The sequence below is a fragment of the Cryptomeria japonica genome, chromosome 3, assembly GCF_030272615.1.
Source record: "Cryptomeria japonica chromosome 3, Sugi_1.0, whole genome shotgun sequence".
Lineage (NCBI taxonomy): Eukaryota > Viridiplantae > Streptophyta > Pinopsida > Cupressales > Cupressaceae > Cryptomeria > Cryptomeria japonica.
This window is the reverse complement of record NC_081407.1, coordinates 408386843-408414625: the sequence shown is the minus strand read 5'-3', so window position 1 is coordinate 408414625 and position 27783 is coordinate 408386843. Positions and strand designations below refer to the sequence as shown.

General features: G+C 37.2%; 1 protein-coding gene across 2 annotated transcripts in view; it reads left to right on the top strand.

Annotated features, from left to right (window-relative positions):
* Positions 1-4360: 4360 nt before the first annotated feature.
* LOC131035091 (DNA-3-methyladenine glycosylase) overlaps positions 4361-27783 on the top strand; it is a 79779-nt gene continuing 56356 nt past the window's right edge. The window contains exons 1-4 of one of the 2 annotated variants that reach the window (XM_057966727.2): positions 4361-4806; positions 21163-21234; positions 21672-21795; positions 22360-22430. In XM_057966727.2, coding sequence (XP_057822710.1) covers positions 4432-4806; positions 21163-21234; positions 21672-21795; positions 22360-22430 — 642 coding nt within the window. In that variant the 5' untranslated portion in view covers positions 4361-4431. The remainder of the gene's footprint in view (positions 4807-21162; positions 21235-21671; positions 21796-22359; positions 22431-27783) is intronic. The other variant, XM_057966726.2, reaches the window with a different exon arrangement.

Genomic DNA, 27783 nt, shown 5'->3' with positions numbered 1-27783 from the left:
GACAATACTTTCTATCAAGATAGAGAGCAACTACAAAGACTTAGAGCACATCAATTATTGTGAATAGAGTCCAAAAGTTGATCTCACTATCAAAATAGAGATCTAAAAGTGTCCAAGACAAAGAGGGTCACTGTCAAAGCATGATAAGACATTCATCTTATAGATTGAAACAATGATCTCAGTGTCATATCAGTCATTTCTAAATGTTAGAAAGACAATGTAGTGGACAAAAGAACAATGATTCTATCATAAAGAGAACAACCATGATATGTGCAGGCTGGTGGTAATCACAAGATGGAGATTACTATAAGGACAAGATTGTTGCAGACCTTGTTATTGTAACCATAACTCCGCAAGAGAGGTCTAAACAAGAATATAAGATGTTTAGAGGGTTTCGGGTGATATAGAGCCATAAGAGCAGTTTATAGTTATTGTAAGGATACAACAATAGATCGCAGGGAAGAGATTAAGAGACATTGAGCAACAATATTGTCAAAGGAAAATCTTCAAATCCATCACAAAGATCCTCATGGGAGGAGTGGTTACAATATTAGAGCATCATTGTCCATGAAGGAAGCCTGTGATAGAGATTAAGAGCTTCATCAAAGGCAAAATATAAAGAAAATTAGTTTTGGGATAGTAGTGATAGTAAAGTGCAGGGTTGTACATGAAATAAGCACAATGTCTTGACTAGGAAAGCATGTAAATAGTCCAATGGGGTTTGGTAGTGTTTGTCAAGCAAGTGTGACAGTTATGAAAGTGATATCAAATGCACTCACCATGAACCAGAGCATCAAAGATTTTATAGCAGTCATAATCCATAATGGTTGATAAGAGAAAAGTAGTCATATTCCAAATAATGACAGTGTGCAATAATGTTAGTGTTTAGTTTGACAGTTAAAAGGTGGTGAGAAAGCTTCCCAATGACATGTGTGACCAAGAAAGAGAGAGTACAACTCCATGAGACAACATTTACATGTTTCCAAATCTCCAAGATGAAATAAGTCCATAAGTCATAGGTTATATATAATAACAATGAATTCCAAGTAATCACAATCATTTTGGCCTCAAGATCAGAGGAACAATTTTATGAGGTGTGCTAGAATTGAATAGATATTGCACAAATAAGGGAACTTGAGGACATTTAGAAGGGGAGTTTCCAAGCTTGAATTTTAAATTCAAATTGTCATTAATGCAAGCATAGTTGTGAGGGCACTACTCATCAACAAAGAGAAAGGTTTGAAATTCAAATTTCAAATGTCATTAATTGGAAGCTTGAAATTAGGAGTTTAGGAGAAATTTCAGCAGTTCCAGTGCAACTAGAGATCCCATATGGATCGAGCATCTATCAGAGGCAGTTTGGAGAGTGAAATCAACATCATATCTTTAGTTCTAGCCCTATTTTTGTGGGGTTTTAAAGTCTGCTCGCCTAGCAAAGTTGTGATTCCAAATTCAAAATTAGTTGGTACTTGATTTAAAGGAGAATTTGCAGCCAACACACCCATCTCTTTAGTTGACTCAATATTACCACTTTTAGTCAAGTCAAACATCTAGAGCATGGAGTCAAAGGAAGCCGAGATTTCAAATAATTTTTTTTGGAGCCTTCTCTTAGTATAAGTCAACCTTCTTCCTCTTTTTCCTCTAGTTTAGAGTGTTTATCTTGGTTGTAGCAACAAGAAAAATCTTTGTAACTCATTTCTTATGAGCAATATTAGTTATTTTGCAATCATTTTCAATCTTGTAATGCAAGTAACTCCTAATTTTCAATAAAGAAGCTCAGTTGTTTCTCACGTTCCTTTGTTCCAGTATTGCATGTGAGTAGTTTGGATAAAAATATTCTGATTTTGTCTTGAAATCCTTCATTTTTGTCTTATTCCTTCAATATTTGGTTGTTGGTCAATGAATGTGTTGTTATTATTGATGAATGAAATTGTGAAAACAACACTGCTTTCCTTTGTACAAACTCAAAACTTTCATATGAATGATTTTTGCAAAACATGTCAATCTAAGTTGTGAACTTTTTCATAGTTAAAATAGTTTTGAGTCCAAGTAGCACATCAAGTTTTTATCAGTTGGTATATCACCTCCTAGTTTAGTTATTAAGTTGTAAAGCATCTCCCTATCCCTTTTCTAGTCAGAAATCTTTAGTTTACTAGGAGATCTAAAGGGGAACCAACCCACAATTTGGAGGTTCATCTTCAGTATGAGTAAACCATAGGTTCAAAGATTATCCCATGTTTCACAAGGTTGCTGAATATCACATTTAGAATTCGGGTGCAAATCCTCGTGACAACAACTAGTTAACTTGGAGATTTTTGTTTTTAGTACTAACCCCGTGTGTTGTGTGTCTTTGGTCTTTGTTTGGTAGATTGACGCTCAATTTGATAGGGCATATCGATGAAACCTTGAGTGTTCTGGATGCAGATTTATAATAAGAAATAGTGAAGGAAATGCTCTTTGGCTAAGGGCGATCAAGCTATACGAAGGAACAAATAATGATTCATTTTATGCTTTGTACGAAGGACTAAGATGGTGTAATAAGCTTGACCTTAACAATATTGATATTGAAGGGGATTCAATGTTCGTTGTTAATTCCATCATCTCAAACTATCAAGAGAATCAGAAGTTTGACCCATGGATCAAGGCAATCAAGGAAAATCTTAGCAATATAGATTATACATTGTCGCACGTATATCAGGAGGCGAACCAGGCCGCAAACTTCCTGTCCAAGGCGATGCTTGACATGGAGAATAGTCAGATTATGAATTGCCCAAAGTAGTTAGGTATCAAATCTATCTTAGGAAATGAAAGGGTAACTCAAACTTTTCAGAATGACTTATTCGGGTGGGAATGAAGGCTTATATTCATGACCACATTTGCATGTTACTATGGCCACGACGAAGAACTGGTGACATCGAGGAATGGATCTAGAACATTGTCGGTGAGAAAATATTGGCATAGATGCATGTGCACAATTCAGAAATATTGGAGAGGTTCGTTTACAATGTTATGAGAACAACAGATGACAAGGATGCCATAGTGAAAGCCATACGAAGACAACTTTGAGGGAAGACAAAAGCTACCCTCAACCACGTATCATTGCACCCTAAAACATGGCTTATTGGTGACGTGGTCTATATTAAGGCAATGAACTGGCAAATGGTGGAAATCATTCGTAGAATGCAAATTGTTCTTCTACAAAATCGAATGGATACTTATGCATATTTAGCTAGAATTAATAGAGACGTTTTGTCTCTTGCACAAATCGAGAGGCTCCAAGAAATGGTGGATGCCATCCGAATTTTGTTGCACACTTTCTGCAATTGATCTTTGCTATTAATAAAAGGGGCACTACCCCTGGTAGCCATTTACAATATATGTACGTACATATGTGTGTACATACATACATACATATATGTACACACATATATGTATATATATATGCATGTGCATATATATGTATACACATGTGTATGTATATATGTATACATATGTACATACACATACACATACATACACACACATGTATGTATGTGTGTGTATTACACATACATACATACATACATGTGTGTACAAATATGTATGTATATATGTATGTATATGTACATATATATACATACATATATGTATATACATGTATACACACACATACCCATACCCATACACATACGCATACACATACACATACACATACATCTTATATGTACATATATACATGTATATGTACATATGTATATACATATACATGTATATATGTACACATAACAATCATACATATACATATACATATGTTTAATAAGAAAGGTAAAATATATAAAATATAAACATATCTTTTTATTATAAGATTGAAGATCTCAATCAATACACTTTTAATAGAATACACACCAAAGTTTTCTCTATTAAAAATAGACATCACTGAAGTCTTCTTTATTAAAAATGGACATCACTAAAGTCTTCTCTATTAAAAATGGACACGACTTGTGTATTATTGCATATGTCAAAATCTATGATATATACAATAGTGGTTTTTTCATAAAGAAATTTAATATAATTTGACATTTTATCTAATGTATTAAAATATATAATTAAAAAAAAATTGAATTTTAGAATGAATATTTCTAATATGAATCAATAAATAGAAAGAAAGAGAAATAATATTTTAGAATTATTTAAATATAAAATAAATATAAATTATAAGATTTAATTTTTTATAATTCTATATGATAATTAATTAAAGTGATGGGAAAAATTAAATACCATAGATACATAAATATTCTTTATTTGCACACTAGGCTACTCAAATTGCAATTACATGTTACATATTAGGAAAATTAAAATAAAACTAAAACTTACAGAACATAAGATCTTTTATTCTTATTCTCCCTGAATCATACGACATTTAACATACCCCTAGAAAATCTCCCGCGTTCCATGTTTCATCGAAGACCTCTTTCAGTAGCTGTGGAAGTAAAGAAGAGCAGAAAAGGGAAGAGGATGCTTGACAGTAGCACAACATTCCACATTCCATTGCATTCAAGTGAAGTGACAGCGCTGGGTCGGAGGAAAAGAAGGCGGCCAAGAGAGGGCGCGGGAGAGGAGAAAAACAAGGCACTGGTTTCGCTGTCCACCAGCATACCATCACCTTCATCATCATTATCACAATTGCCATCACCATCACCATTTAAAGCAGAAGAAGAATATAAACTGCTAGGAATTGAATTTTTCCAATGTGACGCGCTACAATTGGCTCCAAAACTTCTTGGCAAGCTCCTTCGGAAAGACGATGTTATTCTGCAAATTACTGAGGTATGTTACAAACATACAATGTATTTCGCTTTAGGTTTTATTATACTTGCGAAATTGAATTTTGAAATTCTATTTTGTGGAAGACAATGCTGTCTTTTATATTATATAAAATTTACATGCACAGTCGCCTTTATATCCTGTTTCCACTTCCAGAGGATATCATCTTTATAATTTCCTTCTGGGTTTATAGAGTTCCTTGGATGTTGTTCGCAATTGCTAACCTACAACATTGCATGTCTGTTGGAGTTAGAAGATTGGAACCATGACCATTAGATCACAAACTCTATTCTCCATTACCACTACATCACATTGTCACAAACCGTTGGATAATGGCATGTGTCTGGACTCCGAACACAAATTTGAGTTCTTTTAAATGCTAAATATTCAATTTTGCTGTAAATTTATGTGGGTTATATTCAGACATGTATTGGAAAGCGTCTGCCAGCTAAAATAAAGGAAAACTTCAAACACAATAAAATTGCCCCCAAAAATGTTATATCGCATAACCTAAACCGTAATACATCCTCACTCTAACATAAACTCAACTTGAACAGAAAAGCCCCAAATCACTCATCATTATTCAGTTTGCTCTCTAGAGGGTGAGCCAGTGGGTTTTTTAGCTAAACACATTGATTTGGAAAGGGTTTTGTAGTGCTCTACATCAATTTTATGAGGACAGAAGCATTTGGAGCTCATTAATGCAGGTTTCTGCAACATTATTGGAGGAAATAAAGTAGAAACCATGCACCTTTGGACTTCCTGTTGCTCATTTTTATTGTCCCGGCTGTTAACGAACAGGTTAAATAGCTTTCACCCAAACACTGTAATGCCCCTCTCTAGAGCGTTTCTAATGTTTGCCCTAAAACAATAATTCAAACTCAAAGTGATAATTGCATTGTATTTATAAATATAACTTTGTTTAAAATGATGATTTTTTTGATCGGTAAACTGTGGGGACAGGGCTCATTCCCAATAAAAACAAAAAAAAATAATAAGGATCGCTTCAGACCCACGAATGGGGAGCGCAAAGAATAAAGAAACTAACCAAAGAATCCTTAAGAGAGCTCACAAAACCAAGAGAAAGCTCAAGGCAAAGAAAGTGATAGGAAGGCAAATCTGCTGCCATCAGAAAGACTGTAGAGACAAGTGCCTGGTAGAAACATCTCATTTGGCCTTTTTGGCTATTCCCTTTCTCATGCTCCTAGTGAGGAGGGCATCCATTGTTCGCTGAGTTCCTTCATCAACTGCATCTCTCCCTTCGATAGAGTGCTTCTTAGCTTCAAATTTGCGTCCTTTCTTCTTTTTAGTTGGGTTTGTTTTGGAGATGTGTTAGAAATTAGGATCTTAGGATACATAATATAAAATAAATGTATTAAAAATCATACAACCAGAAATTAACACATTACACAATATATACATGGGGAAAACCCTTTCGGGTAAAAATCCCCATAAAGCATCATTTTATTTAAAACACTAACAAATGTAGTCTATTATAAATTAGACTAGAACTTGGGGGCACTCCTCCAATACTTCCACGTGGCCAATAATACCTCTTGTGCAAAGTGAGACAATTCACTATAAACCTCCAAATTCACACACCTCTCAAATGAGAGAGGACCTCCTTAAATATAGGAGGAAGGGTGACTTCACTAGTCACACCTTTGCAATAACCCCCATTCATAAATAACTAATAACCTAATAGTTAGTCAATGATAATTTTTTCAAATGGGATGTGCTTATAAAGCATATAACATATAAGGTTAAACTTATATTAGAACATTATATATAAATGTTACAGGCGAATCAACATTGTGAAGAGTTTAACACATCAAGGTTAGAGTTTCAAGTCAAGCAAGAGATCAGAGTCGTCAAGACAAGGAACACTTTAGCAAAGCAAGTGCAACACCTACAACATCAATGCAAAATCATTCTAAGAGACAAGAGAATCAAATACTCCATCTAAGGCGAATGCATTGGATCAAGGTGTAACACCATCAAATCGACTTGGAGAGGCAACCTCACATAGCGGACTTCAATAAGGAAGACTTCATCAGCAGGCACAAGGATACAAAGAGGTGACTTGAAGGGAGGACTTCACAAGATAGCACAAGGCAATGAATCAAGATATTCAAAGGCTAGCGTTGCAACATAGGGGGCTCATCATCACAAAGAAGGAACATAAGACTATCTTGAATTTCCTTCGGAGATCCAAGAATAATAGTCAGTACAATGATGCAATCCCGCTTGAGGTACAACATGAAACTACCCCCATGCATCAAAGCAAGGGATTCAAGTTTGGAGAATCAAGGTCAAGTGCACCGTGAACAAAGGGTTCTACATCAAGCATCAACATCATAAGGTCAAGATCAAATATCATCAAGATGTAGTAAAACACAAGGATAATACTCCCAAGTTAGAAGATGGAGAGGCGAATGTGATCAAGCTAGATAGTTTCAAAAGAGTTAATAAATCTAAGGACTTGATCAAGATGATATGATTTGGGAATATGTCCCATCTTCATCACACCGAGCTTGGATAATGTTGAGTATCAAGAGATATTGCCCCATCACAAACATCTTGTGATGATCTACATGTTGTGCACGATGACATGCATACCATCATCATTCAACCAATCAAGTTTTTTCACATCAACTTGTCCAAGTTCATCATACTTGATTCATCTAATAAAGGAGCAAGTGACACATGACACTTCATCAAATATTATTTTATGTACCTAACTTCGAATATTATTTCATTGGTCAAGAAAGAGTATGTACCAAACCCTAATTAGGGTTTTATTGTTAAATCTTGGCCGTTGATTTGAGAATCATTCTGAGCCTTCAAAATGTAACGAGTCCTCTATATAAGGCTCAGTCTTCTCATTGTAAAGATTAATAGTTCAAGAATAGTTAGTAGTTGATTTGATAGACAATAGTTAGCTGTTAGAAGTAGCAGTAGAGTAGGAGGAAAGGACATTGTTGCCAAGGCTTGTTGTAATAAACATACTATTCTCATTGAAGGCATGGTGGATTTTGGTGTACTATTTCAACTTGTTACATGGTCTGTACTTCTCATAGCGTAGATCTTAATTAGATGAATGGAAGATCTTCTTGTTGATGAATGGTGAACCTATGTTCATACCACTTGGAGTTTGTTGATTGCAAATTGCAGTGTGTGGTTAAAGTGAACTTGATTAAAAACTTAACTTCAATTACTTAATGCTCATTGTTTATAATGTTGGTGTGCATAGGTGATATGAAAATTATTCGCTTATCCTTAGGAGATTGCACCATCTTTGTGTAGTTGTTTTCTCATGGTGAAGCAAAGCTTGGTTTGGTTTCATCAAGTCAACAATCATTTCCTACATTCTTAGGCATAGATTAGATCTCTTAACGCTTATTTCCTTTTATCTTTTATTTTTCAAGTGATTTAAGTTAGAGTCCACGTTCCATTAGAGTTCAAGCAAAACATAAGTCCCCTTGTGATTCCAGCAATATCACATCAAACACACTAAGTCTATCCCGAGCATTGAGTCGCATAGTTTGCATTGTAACCCTTGGAGTCATCTCATTTGATCACGTTGTATAACATATGAGGTTTCTTTGTTCAAGAGAGGATAGAATACCTTGGTATTTTATTTTGTGTTAGAGGTGCATAAAAAACACATCAACACAACCTGAGTGGGAAAAAGGTACTCTAGCCGGTTCAAACCCTTCTTGCCTTGAAAGAGTGGGTTGTATCCTAGCCAATATTTATCACTCAATGGGGAAAGTTTCTACTCTCCACCAATGGTAAAATCGGGCAGGCCGGTCATGAGTCATTTAGGTAGGCTGCACGACAGAGCAGATAGCAGTGCTCGTTCATTATCTCATAGATATGGAAGCAAGCTACTCCTTCCACCGGGGAGCAACTCTACTCCTTCCAATCGAGTTCCATTGCTAGCAGCATCACCTTGTTTGAATACCTCTCCATAGTCAATTCACCTTGTTGATCCACCAGCATATGAGGTGTATATTTTGATTCCACTTGGATTCGGTATCTGGATGGAAGGAAGGCCTAAGGAAGGAAGGATGGATTTCACTATTGAAAAGGAATCCTGAGCAACCTAAGTGGGAAAAGGGTTGATGCAAGGGCTGAAATGAGCTTACACAAACACTAGGGGAATGAACACTAAAGTGGATACAAAAGTTTCGGTGAAATTTAAAGGGTATGCAATTTCCGACACTATAGTTTCACTTACATATTCCATTCCTTACTAAAATTTTCGTCTTCTCTTTTCTAAAGGAGCTTAACATTGCTTAAAACATTTCCATTTATAAACAATATTCCTTATCAGCTCCAATAATAGGGAAAGGATTGCAGGTTGCAATATACAAGCTCAATTATTGTGATATGTACTATTAAAATACTGTATATCGTGATCCCACCATTGGGTCTTTACGAGGGACTTGTAATAATATACAGAATTTGAAATGTTTGCACATTGGTTGAAAAATCTGCCTCACAATCTCACTATTTTTATCGTAACTTTGGTATGATTTTAGTGTGTTGGTCTGAAGGATTGAACTCTTAGTCTTAGTTTTTCACAAAGTTTGGGTTTTAGAAATGTCGGGTCATTTAATCCTCTTAGTTTGCAATCATAATTTTCTTATGTAGTTTGTACAAATTGTTGGAGCACATGCATCCAAAGATGGCTCTAAAGGCCTCTAATGTATTTCTTAATTATCAGCACCTCCTCAACCCTTATTTGAAACTCTCTAGTGTACTCTTGTACACTTTGACCATATTCCTATTTCAAAAATTGCCACTCCAAGCATTTTTCCTCTCTATGACATGTTTGGGGAAATTGTTTCTTAATCAAGTTCTTTACTTGATCCCAAGATCCAATAGGAGATTGCTTTTTTAAAACTATACAATATAAGAGACTTCCAGACCAAGTTAAAGAATTCTTTGCCATCGTCAATCTAACAAAGGAAATCTTTTTAACCAAACTAAGTGAATGTATACTAAAGTATACCTCCATATGTTTCAACCAATGGTCAAGCTTCTCCCATTTACATCTGCTTTGAATGGTGGATTCTCAATCTTTGCTTCAAACATAAATTAAGGTGTCCTTAGTAGAGTTTTTTTACCTTAATATCGATCGTCTTCTTCTATGTAGTGTGCTTTTTACCCCACTCTTGGTGTTTTTCAATGAGCACAACTTCACCATAAGAGCCTCCATAATCCTCTTCACAGTCTTCATTGGCTGAGGTATGCTCGCAACATCAACTTCTAGGCTGAGGAACCTTGATTCTTCATCAAGGGTTTCTGCATGTCTTATTATTCCTCCTAGTTCTCTCTTCCAACAACGGGATTCAATGTCTTTTTGCAAAGGCAACAAATCATTTCCACTTGATCTTGTTGTGGGCATCAAGCTGCAAACTCACTCATAATAATTTCTACCAATTGTAAGAACTTGTTTGATACCAATCTAATATGTAAACTATAGTGGCTATGCCATATGATAGTCATCAACATATGGATCTGATGAAGAAATTATGAAGTGTTCTCCTTAGATGAGCAATCTGAATTAACATGTAAAAAAGAAAATGTGAGCTAAGAATCATTACAAAAGAAGGCACAAGGAGTTTACCTTAGAGATCCCAAACTTTGCAAGAAAATTCCAGCAAAAATGATGCATATCATCTCCTCCTCCACTATCTTCAATGACAAAAACAATCTTCGGTCCCTTGGGCACACAAACAACTTTTAAATTTTATACTTTCAGATTAATGGAAGACTGAGAAATCAGAATTTAACTATTAAATTAGATTGTTTGCAGTTAGAATTAATAATTTTCAGACTTGGGAACAAACATAGAAGATAAGCAAAATGAAACAAGACACCATTACCCTGGGAAAACCTCCTAGGAGGAAAAACCTAGCCAGAAAAGATCCTCAGATCTGATTATGGATTATATTCAATATTCTGATTACAATACTTATCTCTTAGGTAGCTTGATGAAAACACCTAGGGTAAACAGCACTTCTTTGCTGTTCAAATCAATGGAAATGTCATCTTCAGATCTGCATCTTGATGGCCTAGCTCTTCATATGACAGAAGTATTACGCCTTCAAACAGCAGACATACTTTGCATCATTTGGATGGAATTCGCCTTCAAGGTGCAGATGTATTTGCACAGAATTAACTTGCAGCAGATAGATGAATTCGCCTACTTCTCCAATCAGATTTTGCACTAGATTGCAGAGCTAATGCGCTTGAGGGTTGAACAAATGAAGATTAGGTTTGATGCTTGCCAAAAGTACTTTACTTATATGATGCTTGACCTTTATTAAGTCGGCTTGGTTTAATTTAAACTTGGTGCCATTTTATGTTTTATTTCATCTAATGTGTGGCGTGTTCTTTTATAGGGTCGGCCCTATTTGAAGGGAACACACAATCTTTTAAGTGTGGCGTGAGAAAGGGCCCAGCCCTAAAGTGAATTCCAATGTTGCCATCGGCAATTGGAATCCGCCTCCCTAGTTATAAACAACAACAACCTGAAATAAACTAATTTCTGTATGTAAGATCATACACAGCTCTCTTACACAATCTACAATTCTGATTTTTCCTAATGCAATCCACTTGGAATCTTTGCATCCTCTTTTTAATTCACTTCAATCCCTTCTGTGTTGCCTGTTGGGGGTTTCCAAAAGCTTATTATGCATGTATCATGATTCTCAAAAGTCACTAGAAGTCAAACAGTAAGGTAATTCAAAGCATTTCAGAGCTTTGTGGACTGTTATGGACATGTGATGAAACAACTTCGTTGTGCAGTGATGGAACTACAGGTTGGTGAAACAAATGGCTTTGCACCGTGGCCTCAAAAACTTCATTTTTCTTCCTATTGATGCCTCTACCCTGAATAATGTGTCTTTTGAATTGTGTTGCACTTTATCAATGAAGTCATCTGATACTTTTACAGATCTTATCAACCACTAGCTGTAGAAGCAAACAAAAGTCTTTGCTGAGTCTTGGGTGTTAGGCTATCCTCTCATTGCATTGGTGTTATATGCTTGTATGGGATCAAACCACAAATAGAATGCCCTAAAACACTTATATCATTGTAGGAAAGACATAGTGCTAGAACTAGGCACCACATCATCCTGATTCCCAATCATTCCCAGTCAAGCTTCTAGCATGGTGATGATGTGGATGCTAAATGACACAGCCCAAATGGCACCTTTTGAGTGAAGACATGTCCAGTCTCTGGTGGAAATTTTCTTCAACTCTGATTCATGCACAACACTTTTGCACTTTCTTCTAACCACAGAGATACTTGTATGGTTCTTTGTGGGCTCAAATTTTTTTTCCAACAAAACATAAATCACTCCTTTTGATAAATCACTATTATCAGCTGACAAGTGATCTGCAAAGGGCAAATGCTCAACTTAAATAAGTTTAGTGTCATCAACAAGCAATGTGCTATCCGGAAACGGGTAAAGAAGTTTCCATATCAGGTAATGGAGGATGCAATCCAGAGTAGTAACATATACTCGAACCAATCTCAGAAGCACAGCATGCAAATCACAATGTTAGAGATTTTCTCTTCTTTCCTCATTGTCATTTCTTTTAAACAAACCTTAGAGATCTAATAATAACAGTTCAAGGGATTACGCTGCTATAAACTGTTATTAATTCAAGAGTAACTACGGATTTGACTCAACCCTTTGGTGCTCTCAAATCAAGAAGCATGTGATTTCAAGAAGAAGCCCAAGGCTTGTTGAAAAGAGTATAAAAGATGGCATGCCAAACTGCAATTGCAAGTGCTTGCATTCAAACCACAAGCGTCTCCAAATTTACAAAAGAAAAAGGAGCTCTAGGAACATGACTGAGCCCCACAAGGAAGTTCATCAGTCTGATTTGCAACAGGCTGTTATTATTATCTTAGATGAAGAAACCAAAGGTGCTCACTTTGCTTTATGCTATATTGCTGAAGCTGGAGTTAAGGCAATCAAGAATCCTACCAACTATACATACACCAAAGGTAAGAGTGGCAACCACTCTGCTTTCCTCCCTGTCTGATCTAGTCTTCTAATTAATCTTGTCACACCTATTAGGATTGCCACTGCCACAAATCTGATTGCCAATTCCACCAATTCCACTCCTATCATTCCCATCCTCCACAATGTGGAGAGCAGGTGTGATATCCCCATATTGTCAAATAATAATCATTTATATCTAATATACTAATGCATCAATTATTTTAATATTATATAATCAGATTCATAAACATAATAAACAGATTATTAGTCACATTCACATAAACATTAAATATTTATATTCTTATTTACACAGTAATTATAAGGCAACACTAACGTTGATAAGACGGATGATGTATGATAAAACATTAATAAACAATGATTTAGATTTGGGAATAAACACCTAGTGGCAGACCAGATCTGACTCATGTCAGATCTGTCTGCCTTTGCATCAATTACATAAACCATATATGAATTTTAAGACCGATCTGCTAACAAGTTTGGCAAAGGATAAGAAAACAAGAAAACTAGGAATTTGTTTGTGTCAAAAAAAGAACACTCAGGTTGAAGCCACACAATACACAGCAATCGGTTAATATGCTTTAGTAAATGATATTCATGATGACCAATGAACAACGATTACTAAGTTCGATAATTAACAACAGCGATGTGAATGTTAAAAATATTAATTGTTAGTCAACACATTAATCAAGAGGCATGATTTGTCAAAAGGAAAGGTGCGATCAAGGAAAGGATGTATCCATCACCGAACAAAAGGGTGTGACCATTCAACCATTCAAATATATATTTAATAAGAATCACATACTCATTAGGAAGGGGGGAAGATATCCATCACAACAGATTAAGTTTAAAACTACAGAAGATCAATATATATTATCAATCAGGTCAGAACATAACTGTTATTAAGTTACAGGCAGTAACATCCTTGTTCTTGGTGGTATGCATGGGGATGTGCTTAATATATGAAGCCTGATAATGTTGTTATGCAGAATTTAATAATACTATTAATATAGACTGCAATACGATGACAGTCATATTTAATTTCATTACTGTGGCAGACCATGTCAGATCTGTGTGCTTTTACAGCCACAATAGCTAGAAGTGGTGTTAATAATTTATATAGTAGGTAATTACCAAATATATCGGTTATATATATATATATATATATTCAAATTAGAATAAGGATAATAGATTTATATATGATAATGATGTTAGCAAGATTTATATTGGCTTGATATATATATATATATATTTGATTATATTTTCTTAGATTATTTATATATGCGTGTCTTATCTCGTAATCAATCAAAGGAATGAATGGAGGAAGTCTGTTAGGGAATTTCAGTTTACCAGTTCTCCCAAGCTAAGTAGGCTATCCCCAGGGATGGAATTGTCATAGTGGGACGTTCTTGCCTCTTGTGGGCCAAGAGGTGAGTTGTCATAGTGGGACGCTGCGCGCTCTTGGGCTTAGTTGGGTTGAGCAGTTTACAGGCACCCTCTCAAGGCTTTCCTACCAAACTAAACTATGATTGGTTATAGGTAGAAAGACATGTTTATCATTCTTTGTAATATATGTGCTATTAATCCATGTATTCATTCGTCAATTCATAAGTTTATTGAATGAATAGATTAAGTCACTCTCATAATTTGAAAAAAACGATAAACTATATTATGGAATTACTAATTTAGGACGAAATTCAGGTAATCCCTAGTTGGGAACATTACAAATGGTATCAGAGCCTTGATCTTGCCATCCTGTTGGGTAAGACTAAAACAATGAATACATTCTAGTCAATAAGAAGATCTATCAATACATTTATTCACATATATAATTCATAGATTAAGTGAATTCACACTTCATTCTTTATGTGCTACGTGTGTTCATGTGTATGCGTCATGACTTGAGTGAATTCATGTGTATGCTTCGTGTCTTCATACATTCAAGTGTATACTCTGTGTTTTCAAGTGTATGCTCCATGTTTGACTGAATATTTTTAGTTAATCTAGAATATGTGAATAACAAGAAGAAATTAAAGAGGATATGAATTTACCTAGAGAACATTGTATTTGAGGTCATAGAAGTGTGCCATGTTTCTAATCCTCATGCATAAGTCTTTTCTGGGCTGAGAGACTTGGTGAGAAAATTCTGCAGCTTGATCCGCAGTTGGAACATATTGCAATTGAACTGATCCGTCTTCAACAAGCTTCCAAATAAAATGACAATGAATTTCCACATGCTTGCTTTTTTCATGGAAGATGGCATTCTTGGCAAGTTTGAGAACTCCTTGATTATCATAGATCAAGGGAGTTGGACTTGCTTGACATATTTGAATATGCGCAAGCATCCGACGAAGCCAAACTGTCTCACTAGCTGCCTTAATTGCTCCTCGATACTCTGCTTTCGTTGAGGAGAGAGCCACTGCCTGCTACTTTTTACTAGTCCACGTGACTGCACCAGATCCCAAATCGAACACATACCCAGATGTTGATTTCCTGTCATCAACCAAACCTGCCCAATCTGAATCTATGAAACCACTGAGTCTAGGATTGCGACTCCTAGTGTAAAGAAGTCCATAATCAGAAGTGCCCTTGACCTAACGCACCACACGCTTCGCTGCTACCCAATGATCAACCTTGGGGCTATCATGAAGTGTGAAATGTAGCTCACTGCAAAATTGAGATTAGGTCTAGTGTTAGTGAGATAGATGAGATTGCCCACTAGTTTCCTGAATGTTGTTTCATCTATAGGAGGAGAATCAGACTTGGCTGACAACTTCAGTTTTGTCTCCATAGGCGTGGAAGCAGGTTTACAATCTTGCATTCGAAACTTGTCAAACAAGTTCTTGGCATACTTAGACTAAGAAATAAAAATACTATCATCAGTCTGCCAAACCTCAACACCTAAACAATAATGGAGAAGCCCCAAATCTGTCATGTCAAAAGCCTTGCATAGGTCTTGTATTATTTCTGCAATCAAACGTGCTGCACTGCTAGTAATGATCAAGTCATCCATCACTAGAGTGTTTGATATACATATTTGGGTTAGAAGGGCTACGCTGAAAACCATGAGAAACCAAGTACTGATCAATCTTGATGTACCACGCTCGAGGAGCCTGTTTGAGTCCATAGAGTGATTTCATGAGTCTACATACTTGATGTTCTTTGCCGGCAATCTTGAAACCAGGAGGCTGCATCATGTAGACTTCTTCCTGCAACTCACCGTTGAGGAAGGCACTCTTAACATCCATCTGATGGACTTTCCATCCAAACTGAGCTGCAATAGCGAGAAGAAGATGAATTGTACTCATCTTGGTAGTAGGAGCAAAAGTCTCCTCATAATCAATGCCCTCTTGCTAAGTGAATCCTCGAGCAACCAATCTGGCCTTGTATCTATCCAAGGTACCATCTGCATGATACTTGACCTTATATACCCATCTGCAACTAATGGGCTTTTTTCGTGGAGAAAGATCGAAGAGAACCCAGGTGTTATTCTTCAGAAAGCTCTGATATTCAGCGTCCATTGTCCGTTCCCACTTCGGAATCCCTTTTGCCTCTGCATATGTTGAGACATGGACCAGCTAGGACTCGAACCTAGGACCTTCCATACACTGCTGGAGTGCTCTACCACCGAGCTACTGGCCCCTCTTGGACCAGTCCATCGTCGGTTCGGGTGTGGCTTATTTCCAACACCAACACCTCCCCTTAAGCCACACCTCTCGTGTGCTTGGGGCTCCTAGCCTGGACCTGGCTCTGATACCATGTCGAGACATGGACCAGCTAGGACTCAAACCTAGGACCTTCCATACGCTGCTGGAGTGCTCTACCATTGAGCTACTGGCCCCTCTTGGACTAGCCCATCGTCGGTTCGGGTGTGGCTTATTTCCAACACCAACACCCCCCCTTAAGACACACCTCTCGTGTGCTTGGGGCTCCTAGTCTGGACCTGGCTCTGATATGATTCCAGGCTAGGAGCCCCAAGCACATGAGAGGTGTGGCTTAGGGGGGGGTGTTGGTGTTGGAAATAAGCCACACCCGAACTGACGATGGATTGGTCCAAGAGGGGCCAGTAGCTTAGTGGTAGAGCACTCCAGCAATGTATGGAAGGTCCTAGGTTCGAGTCCTAGTTGGTCCATGTCTTGACATGGTATCAGAGCCAGGTCCAGGCTAGGAGCCCCAAGCACACGAGAGGTGTGGCTTAAGGGGGGGTGTTGGTGTTGGAAATAAGCCACACCTGAACCGACGATGGACTTGAACCTAGGACCTTCCATACGTTGCTGGAGTGCTCTACCACTGAGCTGCTGGCCCCTCTTGGACCAGTCCATCGTTGGTTCGGGTGTGGCTTATTTCCAACACCAACAACATATGTCTGAGGCTCATAAATACTATGAATGTTGGCCATGAGAGAAAAATTGACTGTAGACTGTTGTTTGCTCTTGTTTCTGGACGATCTACCCTCAATGAGCTCATCAGAACGAACTTAGCCCACCATTTAGGCTAGAGAGTAGAAGAACCGACATCGGATGCAAGTGGAATAACTGAAACTGGAGGTGGAATAGGATCTGGAATAGGTGGAAGATTATCATCATCCAGATCAAATTCAGAATCTGCACCATCCCTCCCATTAGGTGAACCAAATGGAAGACGGACACCCAAATTAGAAGCCTTTAAAGGCCGATCCTCAAAATTCTGCTCAGACGAGGAAAGTTGAATGGTCCCTGTTCTTCATCAAAGACAACATGACGACTGAAGATAAGACTATTAGTGTCTACATCAATCAGTCGGTAAGCCTTGTGGTTGTCACTGTACCCTTTGAACATAAGCTTCTAACTCTTGGAATTCAACTTGGAACGCTTTTCATCTGGAATCCATACAATATGCTAAAGAGCCAAAAACTTTCAGATGACTAATCCTGGGTTTGCGATCAGTTCAGGCTTCCTCAGGAGTCTTTCCCTTAACAGCATGTGTGGGAGACCGATTAAGGAGATAGATTGCAGTGTATACTGCTTCTGCCCAATACTTCTTAGGAACATTCCTGTGTTCCAACATAAACCTAGCCATTTCTGTAATGGTGTGGTTGCGACGTTCTACAACGCTGTTTTGTTGAGGGGTGTATGTTGTGGTTAACTGACGTTTTATGCCATGTGTATCACAGAAAGTGGAGAAAGCAGTAGAACAAAACTCCCTCCCATTATCAGACCTAAGAGTAATAATAGAACAACTAGACTCTTTTTCTACTAAGACCTTAAATTTCTAAAATATAGGAAACACATCTCATTTCTGTCTAAGAAAGTACACCCACATTTTACGACTGAAATCATCAACAAAAATCAAGAAATACTTGCACCCAGTAACAAAAGGTGTATTCATTGGACCATATTCATCAGTGTGGATCAACTGTTGTCCCTTAGAGGCTCGCCATGAGTCACCATCCTTGAATGGTGTCCTGTGCTGCTTCCCAGCCTGACAAGCTTCACAAACTCGCTGATTTTGAGTTTGAATTTCAGGTAGGCCATGTACTAAATCTTCTCGAACAAGCTAAGCAAGGTAGTGAATGTTCAGGTGACCATATCGCTGATGCCATAAACTGGTGATAGAGGACGACTTAGTCGTAAAAGCATGCTCAAGAGAATCACCCGTATCCACAAGTCTGTATAGACCATGATCCTCAATGCAAACAGCTATAGTAGTGCGAGATGCACGATCAACAATCGAACACTTGTGTGCACTGAATATCACATCAAGCTGAGGAGAATGCCGCATGATCTGACTCACTGAGAGTAGGTTTAGTTCCATGCCAGGAATGTGGTATACATTGAGGAATATAAGATTCCTCCCACCAAATTGTATCTAAACGTTGCCCTTATTGACAATAGTATACTCTTCACCTCCTCCAAAAATGATTGAATCAGTATAGGGAGAGAAGTTTGTGAACCAATCACGCCTGTGAGTGAAATGCCAAGAAGCACCAAAATCTATATACCAAGAAGAAGACTTCACATGGTTTGCAGGTCTTTTAGCCATGAAGGTGTAAAAGGCAGACTCTTTTTGCTCTATGTGCTCAGCGACATTGGCTTTAGGCTGAGACCCTCCTTGCTTTTGTTGTTCATAAGGCAAAAGATTGCAACAATCCTTGATCATGTGGCCATATTTATGACAGTAGTTGCATTGAACCTTCTTCTTCTTTGAACCATCCTGAGACTGATTAGAGCCCTTTTGCTAAGATGACTGAGAGGACTGAGATTTTCCTTTATCCTTCTGAAAGGATTTGGCTGCAAAGGCTTGCTTTGAGGAGGACGAAGTGGAATTGCTACCAAATTGTTGTTTCCAACGATCTTGTTGTAGAAGTTTGGTGCACAACTTTGGAAATTTCAGATCAACATTCGTTGAAGTAATGTTGAGAGTTTCTATGAAGTACTCATAGGATTTTGGCAGACTCTTCAAGGTAATGACTACCATATCCTCTTCCTCCATTTTTCGACCAATAGCTTCGAGTTGATCTCGAATGTCCTTAACCTTCATGAGATTCTCTTGTAAGGACATACGTTCATCTATCATGATGGAGAACAATTGGTTCTTTAGGAAGAATGCTCGGCTTTTGTTGGATGTCTCATGTAATTCCTTCAGGTGCTTCTAGATTTCTGATGTTGACTTGCCAGAGGGAATCTGAGGTAACTGGTCCTCTGTGACAGAGAGATTGAGGAGCATGACGACTTCTCGATTTTGCTCATCAAACTTGTCATGGTCCTGTTCGGCTAGGACGAGACACTTTTCCCAAAACAAGATCATCAAGGCGGCGATATTCGAAGATTGTCAGCATGTGCTGCTTCCAGGTGTTATAATTCTTTCCGTTGAATCTCTGACTGCCTTCCAACATTAAGTTGGTCAATGACGCCATTGTGCACGCTTCCCAAGGCATGAAAAAACGAGAAATTTGAAAAGGTGTGAAATTGAAATAGAGGCAAAATCATGTACAGACTTCGAAAAAGACAACATACGATTGGAACAAATCTCGAGAAGAATTTCTGGTGACCTAAAAAAATCTGATGACGACCTAGAAAACTTTGCAAAAACCCCAGAAAGAATTTGTGGTTTAAATTTTATTCCGACTAGAAAATCTAAGGATTTAAAAAAAACCTTAGTCGGCAAACCCAGATCACAAAATGTGAAAATGTCTGCTGTAGATGTTGTCACACACAAAACCCTAGCCGTAGAGCAAACTCCTGTGAAAAAAATTCTGCAGAAAAGAGCATCGTTGCTGGTCGCAAAGGAACAGACACGTCAAAATTTCCATCACAGAGCCGCTTGGAACAGGTCATGGGTATCATAGAGGTCACGAAAAACAATCGCGAATCGCGAGACCCAAGAAGGGAGAATTGTGGGCCGCGGAAAGCACAGAGATCATGGCCGTGTTTGAGCATGAAAAGTCGCAAAATGGAGGTCGCTAGTCGAGGGCAAAACACGACATAGACGAAAAAACCCTTCGTGTGTGAATAAGGTCGCATGGGCTGTGAAAACAAAAAATCTGACGCAAATGGCAGAAAATAGTGAAGATCCGACCCAAAAGTCGCAAAATCGTCATTGGAAATAAGAAGAAAATCCGCAGGTCTAAAGAGTTTGGACATAGAAAAATCACGAAAAATAAATCGTGATATATGCATAAACTCGCAGAAGAAACCCATGAACCAGAAAAAATTCGCTCAGAGAATAATTGTTTTTTAAATTTCTTTAAAAAATTCCTTTCGATTTTTTTTTTGAAAAACAATATTATTATTGTTCTCGCTTTGATACCATATTACGATTAGTAATTGGTAAAATATTTGAATGAATTAAATGAAATGATCGAGAGATCATTTAAAGAATTACAAAATCTCGATCATTTAAAGAATTACAAAATCGATGTTTCTAAAAAGAAACAATTGAAAAAAGAAACTAACTAATTATTTACAACATATTACATAATTGACCATTAATTAATAATAAACAATATTATTCTAATGATCAGCTGCACTAGAGAGATTATTGAGGCAAAGTCTTATTCCATCTTTGAAATTTTAGAGTTCAAGTGCCATGGACTCACTTTTTGAGGGTTGGGTTTCAAAAATAACTAGCTAAAAAATTTACAAATAAAAAAACAGCAAACTTTTGAAGTTGTCTTGGACTTCTCATTGATCTTGTCTTTTTAATATGTTGCTGTCCAATGTGGTTTTATTAGGCTTTCAGAATTCATGTAGTTTACAGATATATTCCCTGAGATAATTCATTTATGTGCTGGTTTGCACTTTATTAAAATTTGTTTATCTACTATGTGTAGGTGGAAGCTTATCGACAGAACGATACAGCGTGTCATGGTCGATTTGGCATTACAGCACGAACTGCTCCAGTGGTCTGTCTCTGACTCTTTAAAGCTTAAATGTATGGGATCTTCATTAACAATTAGAATCGAATAAAATATTAAAAGAGATCCTATTTTCTTAAAGGTGTTTGCTGTCAAGGTTATGTATATAATGTTCTCCATTGAAGTTAAAATGAGAATTTTGTTTGCACATTGTTGATGGAGTTATATATTTATGGTTTTGTTAGGGACAAAGATATGTAGTCTGGAAAATGGTCAAGATGTTTATAGCTCAAATTCTCTATTATTCCACAGCTGTCATGCAATTTCTCACATTGTATCGGGGATCTATATGTAAAATTTTGACTAGGAGGGCGTTCCTATTAGCTTTGAGGAATGTCATGGGCATCAGTGGTTCAAATTCTTGATTTCTTTATATATAGATTTTATTATTTTTCATGTTGTAATGGAAATATCTTATTTTACAGTTTGGACCAGGAGGGCGTTCTTATGTATATTTATGCTATGGAATCCATTCTATGCTTAATGTTGTAGCTGACAAAGAGGGCATTGGTGCTGCTGTTCTAATTCGTTCTTGTGCTCCAATTTCTGGTATGCACTAGTGGATCTGCAGATGGTCTTTTGTTCAATATTAGATTCAATTGAAATTATTGTTCATGCTTCCCTAAAAGGCATTATAAGGTAAAATATGAAGGGCTAGAAAATATCATTCCAACAATCATTATATGAGAAAGAAATAAACCAGACTAATGCAATTACTCAATCTCTTATTTTGTTTCCACAAGTTTATATGTTCTTTTGACATGTTATCCAATATTACTACAAGGAAAAAATATGTAGAGGAGAACAAAGGCAATTAATGTAAAATATGATGGAAATAGATATATAATTTTTTGAATAAGAATTTTGAATCATCAATGAAGAGTTTCCCACATAGCAAGGCTACTAGAGTTGTAAGACTAATGGGTATTTTTTTGCCTTTGATATATCTGTATGGTGCTCAATCTTAGGACTAGTGACTGGTTGCTCTTCTGTGAAGCATATGCCCAATCTGACATGAAACATAGTTTTCAACAACCCATATTTAGCGTCGCTAGTGATATGGAATATTCTTTGATATGTATGACCCCAACTTATGCTCAGCTGCCTTTTCAGGTTTGGAGACCATACAATCTCGGAGAGGTCAAGCAACCAATAAGCCTATTCTACTTACTGGACCAGGCAAGGTTAGTACACTATTTCAAAGTTTGATATTTTTAAGTTTATAGACATTTTATATGAGGCTCAGGGTTTAAATCAAATGATACAAGGTTCTGTGTATAATTGAACACAAACCATAAAAGAAAGCAGAAGTTTATGAAGCTTTCCAGGGTGATACAAGGCTGTTGTTCTGCTGGGACTGTTTGCTTATAAGCTGTTGAGTTTCAAAATTTTTACAATGTGGCACTTGCAAGTGTTACTATAATAGGAATGGTGCTTATAATCGTTGGTCACAGTTGATAGAAGTGACTTATCGATTGTTTAATATTTGCTTTAGCTCAAATATATTCCTTCTAAGCTTTCTTTATTTATTCTAATCCCATTTATTATAACATGTGAAGAAAAATGAGATAAATTCTTTCTCCCTCTTATGCTAAAGAACTTTACCCTTATAATCATCAGTGAGGGACTGGATTGGTTCAATTTGTAATTTTCAGTTTCTTATCAGTGAGACTAGGAGGTTTCAGTGCCACCCAATCACTTGGTAATTTCTTCATACTCTAAACACCTTACATGTCGCATTTAGGAATCATTTAGAACTAGTTGTTTCAATTTTCAGTCTATTCATTGGTAGTCTGCATAGGGTATTTTCAGATTTTACATTCTAAACTTTAGAGAAAACAACATTATAGAAAATTGATAACATTAGGATAAATTTTTTATGCATTTATATAGGTAATATATTTCTTTTATCTTCTCAAAGTGTCGTTTTCAGTTCCTATCAGTCATAGAAGTTATTACTGTACATTAGATTGATCATAGATCAGTTGAACTCCATTTAGTTTACATCTCACATTATTGTAACATCTTGCTTCAATGACGTTTGTTGTTCTATTTAAGCTTTTAGCCATTCACCATCACTATCACAACAAAAAAGGAAAGAAATTGTTTGAATAAATAAAAATAAAATTTCTGTTCATATTTGCAGTGTTGTGTTCATTTAATTTCAGCAATTAGTATATGTCTTGTTGACCATTTGAAGGAACTTGGAGAAGCATAGTTAATTATATCTAGTTTGTTTAATATTATTCATTGTTTGCTATAACAGCCTAGATCAAGCGATCAAAGAGTCTCTTGTTCCTATTTGCTTCTTCATTTTCATTTTTTTTTGAGTGCACATGAGTGGTTAAAAAATGTGTGATCATTTTCTGCTATAGAGTAGGATTTACTTTCTTGTATTTATGATAGAATATCAGAGGCGTTGAGCTACTCTTGAAGAGTTACTTTCCTTTGAACTAACCATTTCCATGCCTAGCTTGCCTAACGAACCATCCTTTAATAGGTGGTGCCTAGTTTCTTAATCTTCACAGCTATCTTGCCTACTCATTCTATCCTTTGGAATGTATTGCCTAGTCTCTTTATCATTCATCAGCTTGCCTTGCATTTTGTGCACATATTTACCATCCTCCTTTTGTAATTGTTGCCATGGAACCACACATATAGTACTTAAAATGTAAAATGAATACCAATTGGTGAGTAGATATGTAAGGATGTATCCTTTTGAACTCTTGACAGGAATGATTAGCCCCCTTGTTATGGTTATGCTTTGAGAGAATTGTTCAAGGAGTTGCATGTCTAAAGTTCAGGTTTAGCCAAGTAGAAGGTGCATTCATTGCATGGAATAAGAAGGTTCTGATTTGAGGATTTGGAGCATTGGAATCACAAGGAGAAGGGCTGAAAACTGGGATGTACGGGATAATTGCTTTCGATAGTGGAGGAATAAATGACACCTCCATAGAGGTAGGAACTCATCTTCCATAGGGTTAAAACATGTGTGATGACTGGAGAAACTATTGTACCAAAAGCGCAAAGTGAAGAAATTGTGGTCATTGTGGTTACGGTTGTCTCGACTGTAGAAGTTTGAACAGGTAGAGATGATTCCGACGACTCAGGATATAGTGATGGATTCTTTGTAGCCTTAGGGTTTGGGGTTTGAATCGTAGTAGTACTTACTGGGCCTATAGGTTGAAGTAGAGAAAAGAGATATAGGTATGTAATGGAATAGGACATTAGCAGCTGTACAAGTTGCCTAATGCAGATTTCTTCTAGTTTTAAAGTTTGAATTGACAGATGCCATCTACATCATACACATGTCATTGTTGGAATCAAGGATCACTGAGAGGGGGGGGGGAGGGGGGTGAATCAGTGATCTGCCGGTAATTAAATTTTCTGACGTATTCTCAAACCAGTGGAAGCATATGCAAGAAAGTAAAATGCAGAAGCACAAGATAATCAACCACAAAATCAAAACACCAGAATTTTTGCGTGGAAACCCAAATGGGAAAAACCACGGTGGGATTTGAACCCACAATATTATTCCACTATGGCCAGTAGCAAAACAATATTACATGAGGGGAATGCACTTGCATTTAGGCGCACTGCCTAGAACCAAAGGTTTAGTCACAAAATGGAAGTCTCATTGACTTACAAATCAATTACAATGATTACTACAATGTATGAACTCCAAATAGCATCAAATTATGCTTGGATGAGTTCCGGTTAAGTGCAATAAGTCCGGCTATAACACCTTTGCAACTCTGTTAGCTACCGAATCAAGAATTCGCATGTGAAACTGCGCCAAAACGGTTTCTTGATCTCAATTCGCTCATACCATACATCAAAAAGATCTTTCACACCAGTCTTATATATCCGCAACCACAAAATAAATCATTCACCAAGTCGACCAAGCACAATATGCAATGTAACGTGTAACCAGGTGTCGACTTAGATCGGATCACCAAAACGTGTGCAGATCCATAAAATGATATCAAAATGACTTCTACAAGTCGGCCTTATCATCCCATGCACAAATCTTACCACCGCAATCACCGCAACGCTTCCGGTCCAAAAGATCCTTTGCTGTCTTGAAATACCGGAGATAGACTACCAGATCACTTAATCCACCAGTTACCAAAAAGCATGACTGCCGGATAGGATTTCCATGAAGAGTTGCCATCAATGACAACCCTAAACCATTAATCAAGCAGCGATATCCACTGGATGAGTGTCAATTGCCAACAATCTCCCCCTTTGGCATTGATGGCAACACTCGTGAAAAATGACTAAGTGTTGAAACCTATACACCGGATCAAAATTTCTAAGGCTCCTCCTTAGACCAAAATCTCAAAAACTTGTATCATTCTGTACATTTTTCACTCTATTCTCCCCCTTCGACAACAATGCCAAAGTAGGGATGCTGTCCAAAAATTTATGTATCTACCGTACACTATATACATACTTGAATATGTCAACAAAAATGGTCTTAAAAAATCCTAAGTGAGTATCCCACCCACTCTTCAAGTTATCCAAAACTGTGATGAAGGCACTAAAGACATAGGTATATATCTCTACATCCTTCAATTCAGACGGAATAGGTTGAGCCATTGTCTTTAAACAATCAACTTTATTGATCAACATGGTGTCCATCTAGGGAGCAATAAGGTTGCGGAGCTCACCTACTCGCCTCAAAATTCTCTCCTTTTCTGAATTTAGGCTTGAGATTTGATCTGTGAGAGCCATCACCCGACCTTCTATACTGCTGGCAAGGGCAACATTAGAGTCAAATGTCTGAGATATGCTGTCAAGTTTGCCTTGGCAAACACTTATCTGTTTATCAATATTATGAAGTGAATTTGGATAGTGAAAGGCATGATTTGTATATTTTTCCTCCTTCACTCAGTACATCAGAAATAGTCTGCAATCCTTTATGTAATTTGACTCTAGTATCCTCAATCATTTTCCGAAAGGTCTGCATTCTCACCTCCTTGAATCTATCCAATACCTTCTTGGTGGTTGCCTTCTCTAATGATTCAAAATTGGTATTAATGCTATTAATTAATTGCAAGAGCTTACCGGAGGGGCTGGAATTTGGATCTAGTTGCATCTGGTACCACCTTTTGCAAAATTTCTATAGACATCTCAATTAATTTCTGATCTTCACTTTCTGATTTTACCAAGTCCTGACTAGCTTGAGCCTGGATTGCTGCTGCTACCATTAACCTTTCTATCAGGGACATATATCCAATATCAATAGGTTTATCAAAATTGATAGAAATCTGCGGGAGAATTCTTTTGCCTTTGTCCTTAGGAGTGTCAATTGCCGTGACTACCGGGACATTGTCAGTTCTCTGCTCTCCCTTCTCTTGTACATTATCCTTGCTTATTGTCCTTCTCTGCCTCTTCTCTTCCTGCAACCTATTGTTGTACAGTAAGATCTTCTTCTTTATCCTTCTCCTTCTCTTTAGCCTGTGCACTGGTGTTGCCACTTGGTGCAGTGTCATCCTTAGGAGTCTCTTGGGCCTCTTCACCTTTTATCTCCACTATCTCCGGATGATCAATCGGAGGATTTTGACTGTCAGCAGCATCAAGAGTTGAATGAGTCTGATCTACCGGATGAGAGGAGTCATCTTTTAGAGATTCATCATCATTTATTGGCACCCTATTGACTTTTAGAAACTTTTTCCATATTTCTTCTATCTCTTTTCTCACTTCTTCAACTTTACCAACCATAAGCTTGTTAACTCTATTCTTGCTCCTAAATTCCTTCCGGTTGGCCAACTCCAAAAGTATATCAACTTCTTCTCGAGATATGCAAGCACTGATATTTATCAACTCACGCTCTTTCATTTCTTTGTCTAATCTGCTTGCTGTTAGTCTCCTAGCATCAAGAATATTATACAAATCTTTGGGAATACTGTGTTCTAGCTCAATTAATGACTTGCTGAAGTTATGCAGATGCAATACAACAGCTTCCTCAACTTCCCTTTGCTCATTTTCATCAAAATTATCATACTATTCACTGATATTTTTAAGATTGCCATCCTTAACAATTTCATCAATTAGTTCTTTTGCAGATAACGGAGGAATAAAGGTATATTTACCTTCTACCTTGCCGGATTCAAGGTCCTTATCAAATTCTGTTCTCAACCTTCTTCCTCTTTTAGGCCTGCCAGTGAGAGGAGGTTCTGATTTTGTCTTCTTGCTTTGCACACCACCAGACTGAGGCTTCCTGATTACTTTGACAAATTCTCATTTCCTCTTTGCTTTCTCTGCTTCCTCATCTGACTCGGTCTCAGAAGCAACAGGGGATACAACTACATAAGTTCTCTTTGGCTTTTCCTTTTGCTTCAACACACCTTTTCTGGATGAGCTCTATGTTGTAGATGACTTCATCGGAGTGGGAGAAGACTTAGTCTCCTTAGGCTTGGACTGGGAGGGAACCGGTTCTGTCTCAGACTTCTTAGATTCAGTTTTTGCTTTCTTCTTAGCCTTCTTAATTGCTTCTTTGGTGAAACCCATCTGCTCAGCCACTGCCTCTGC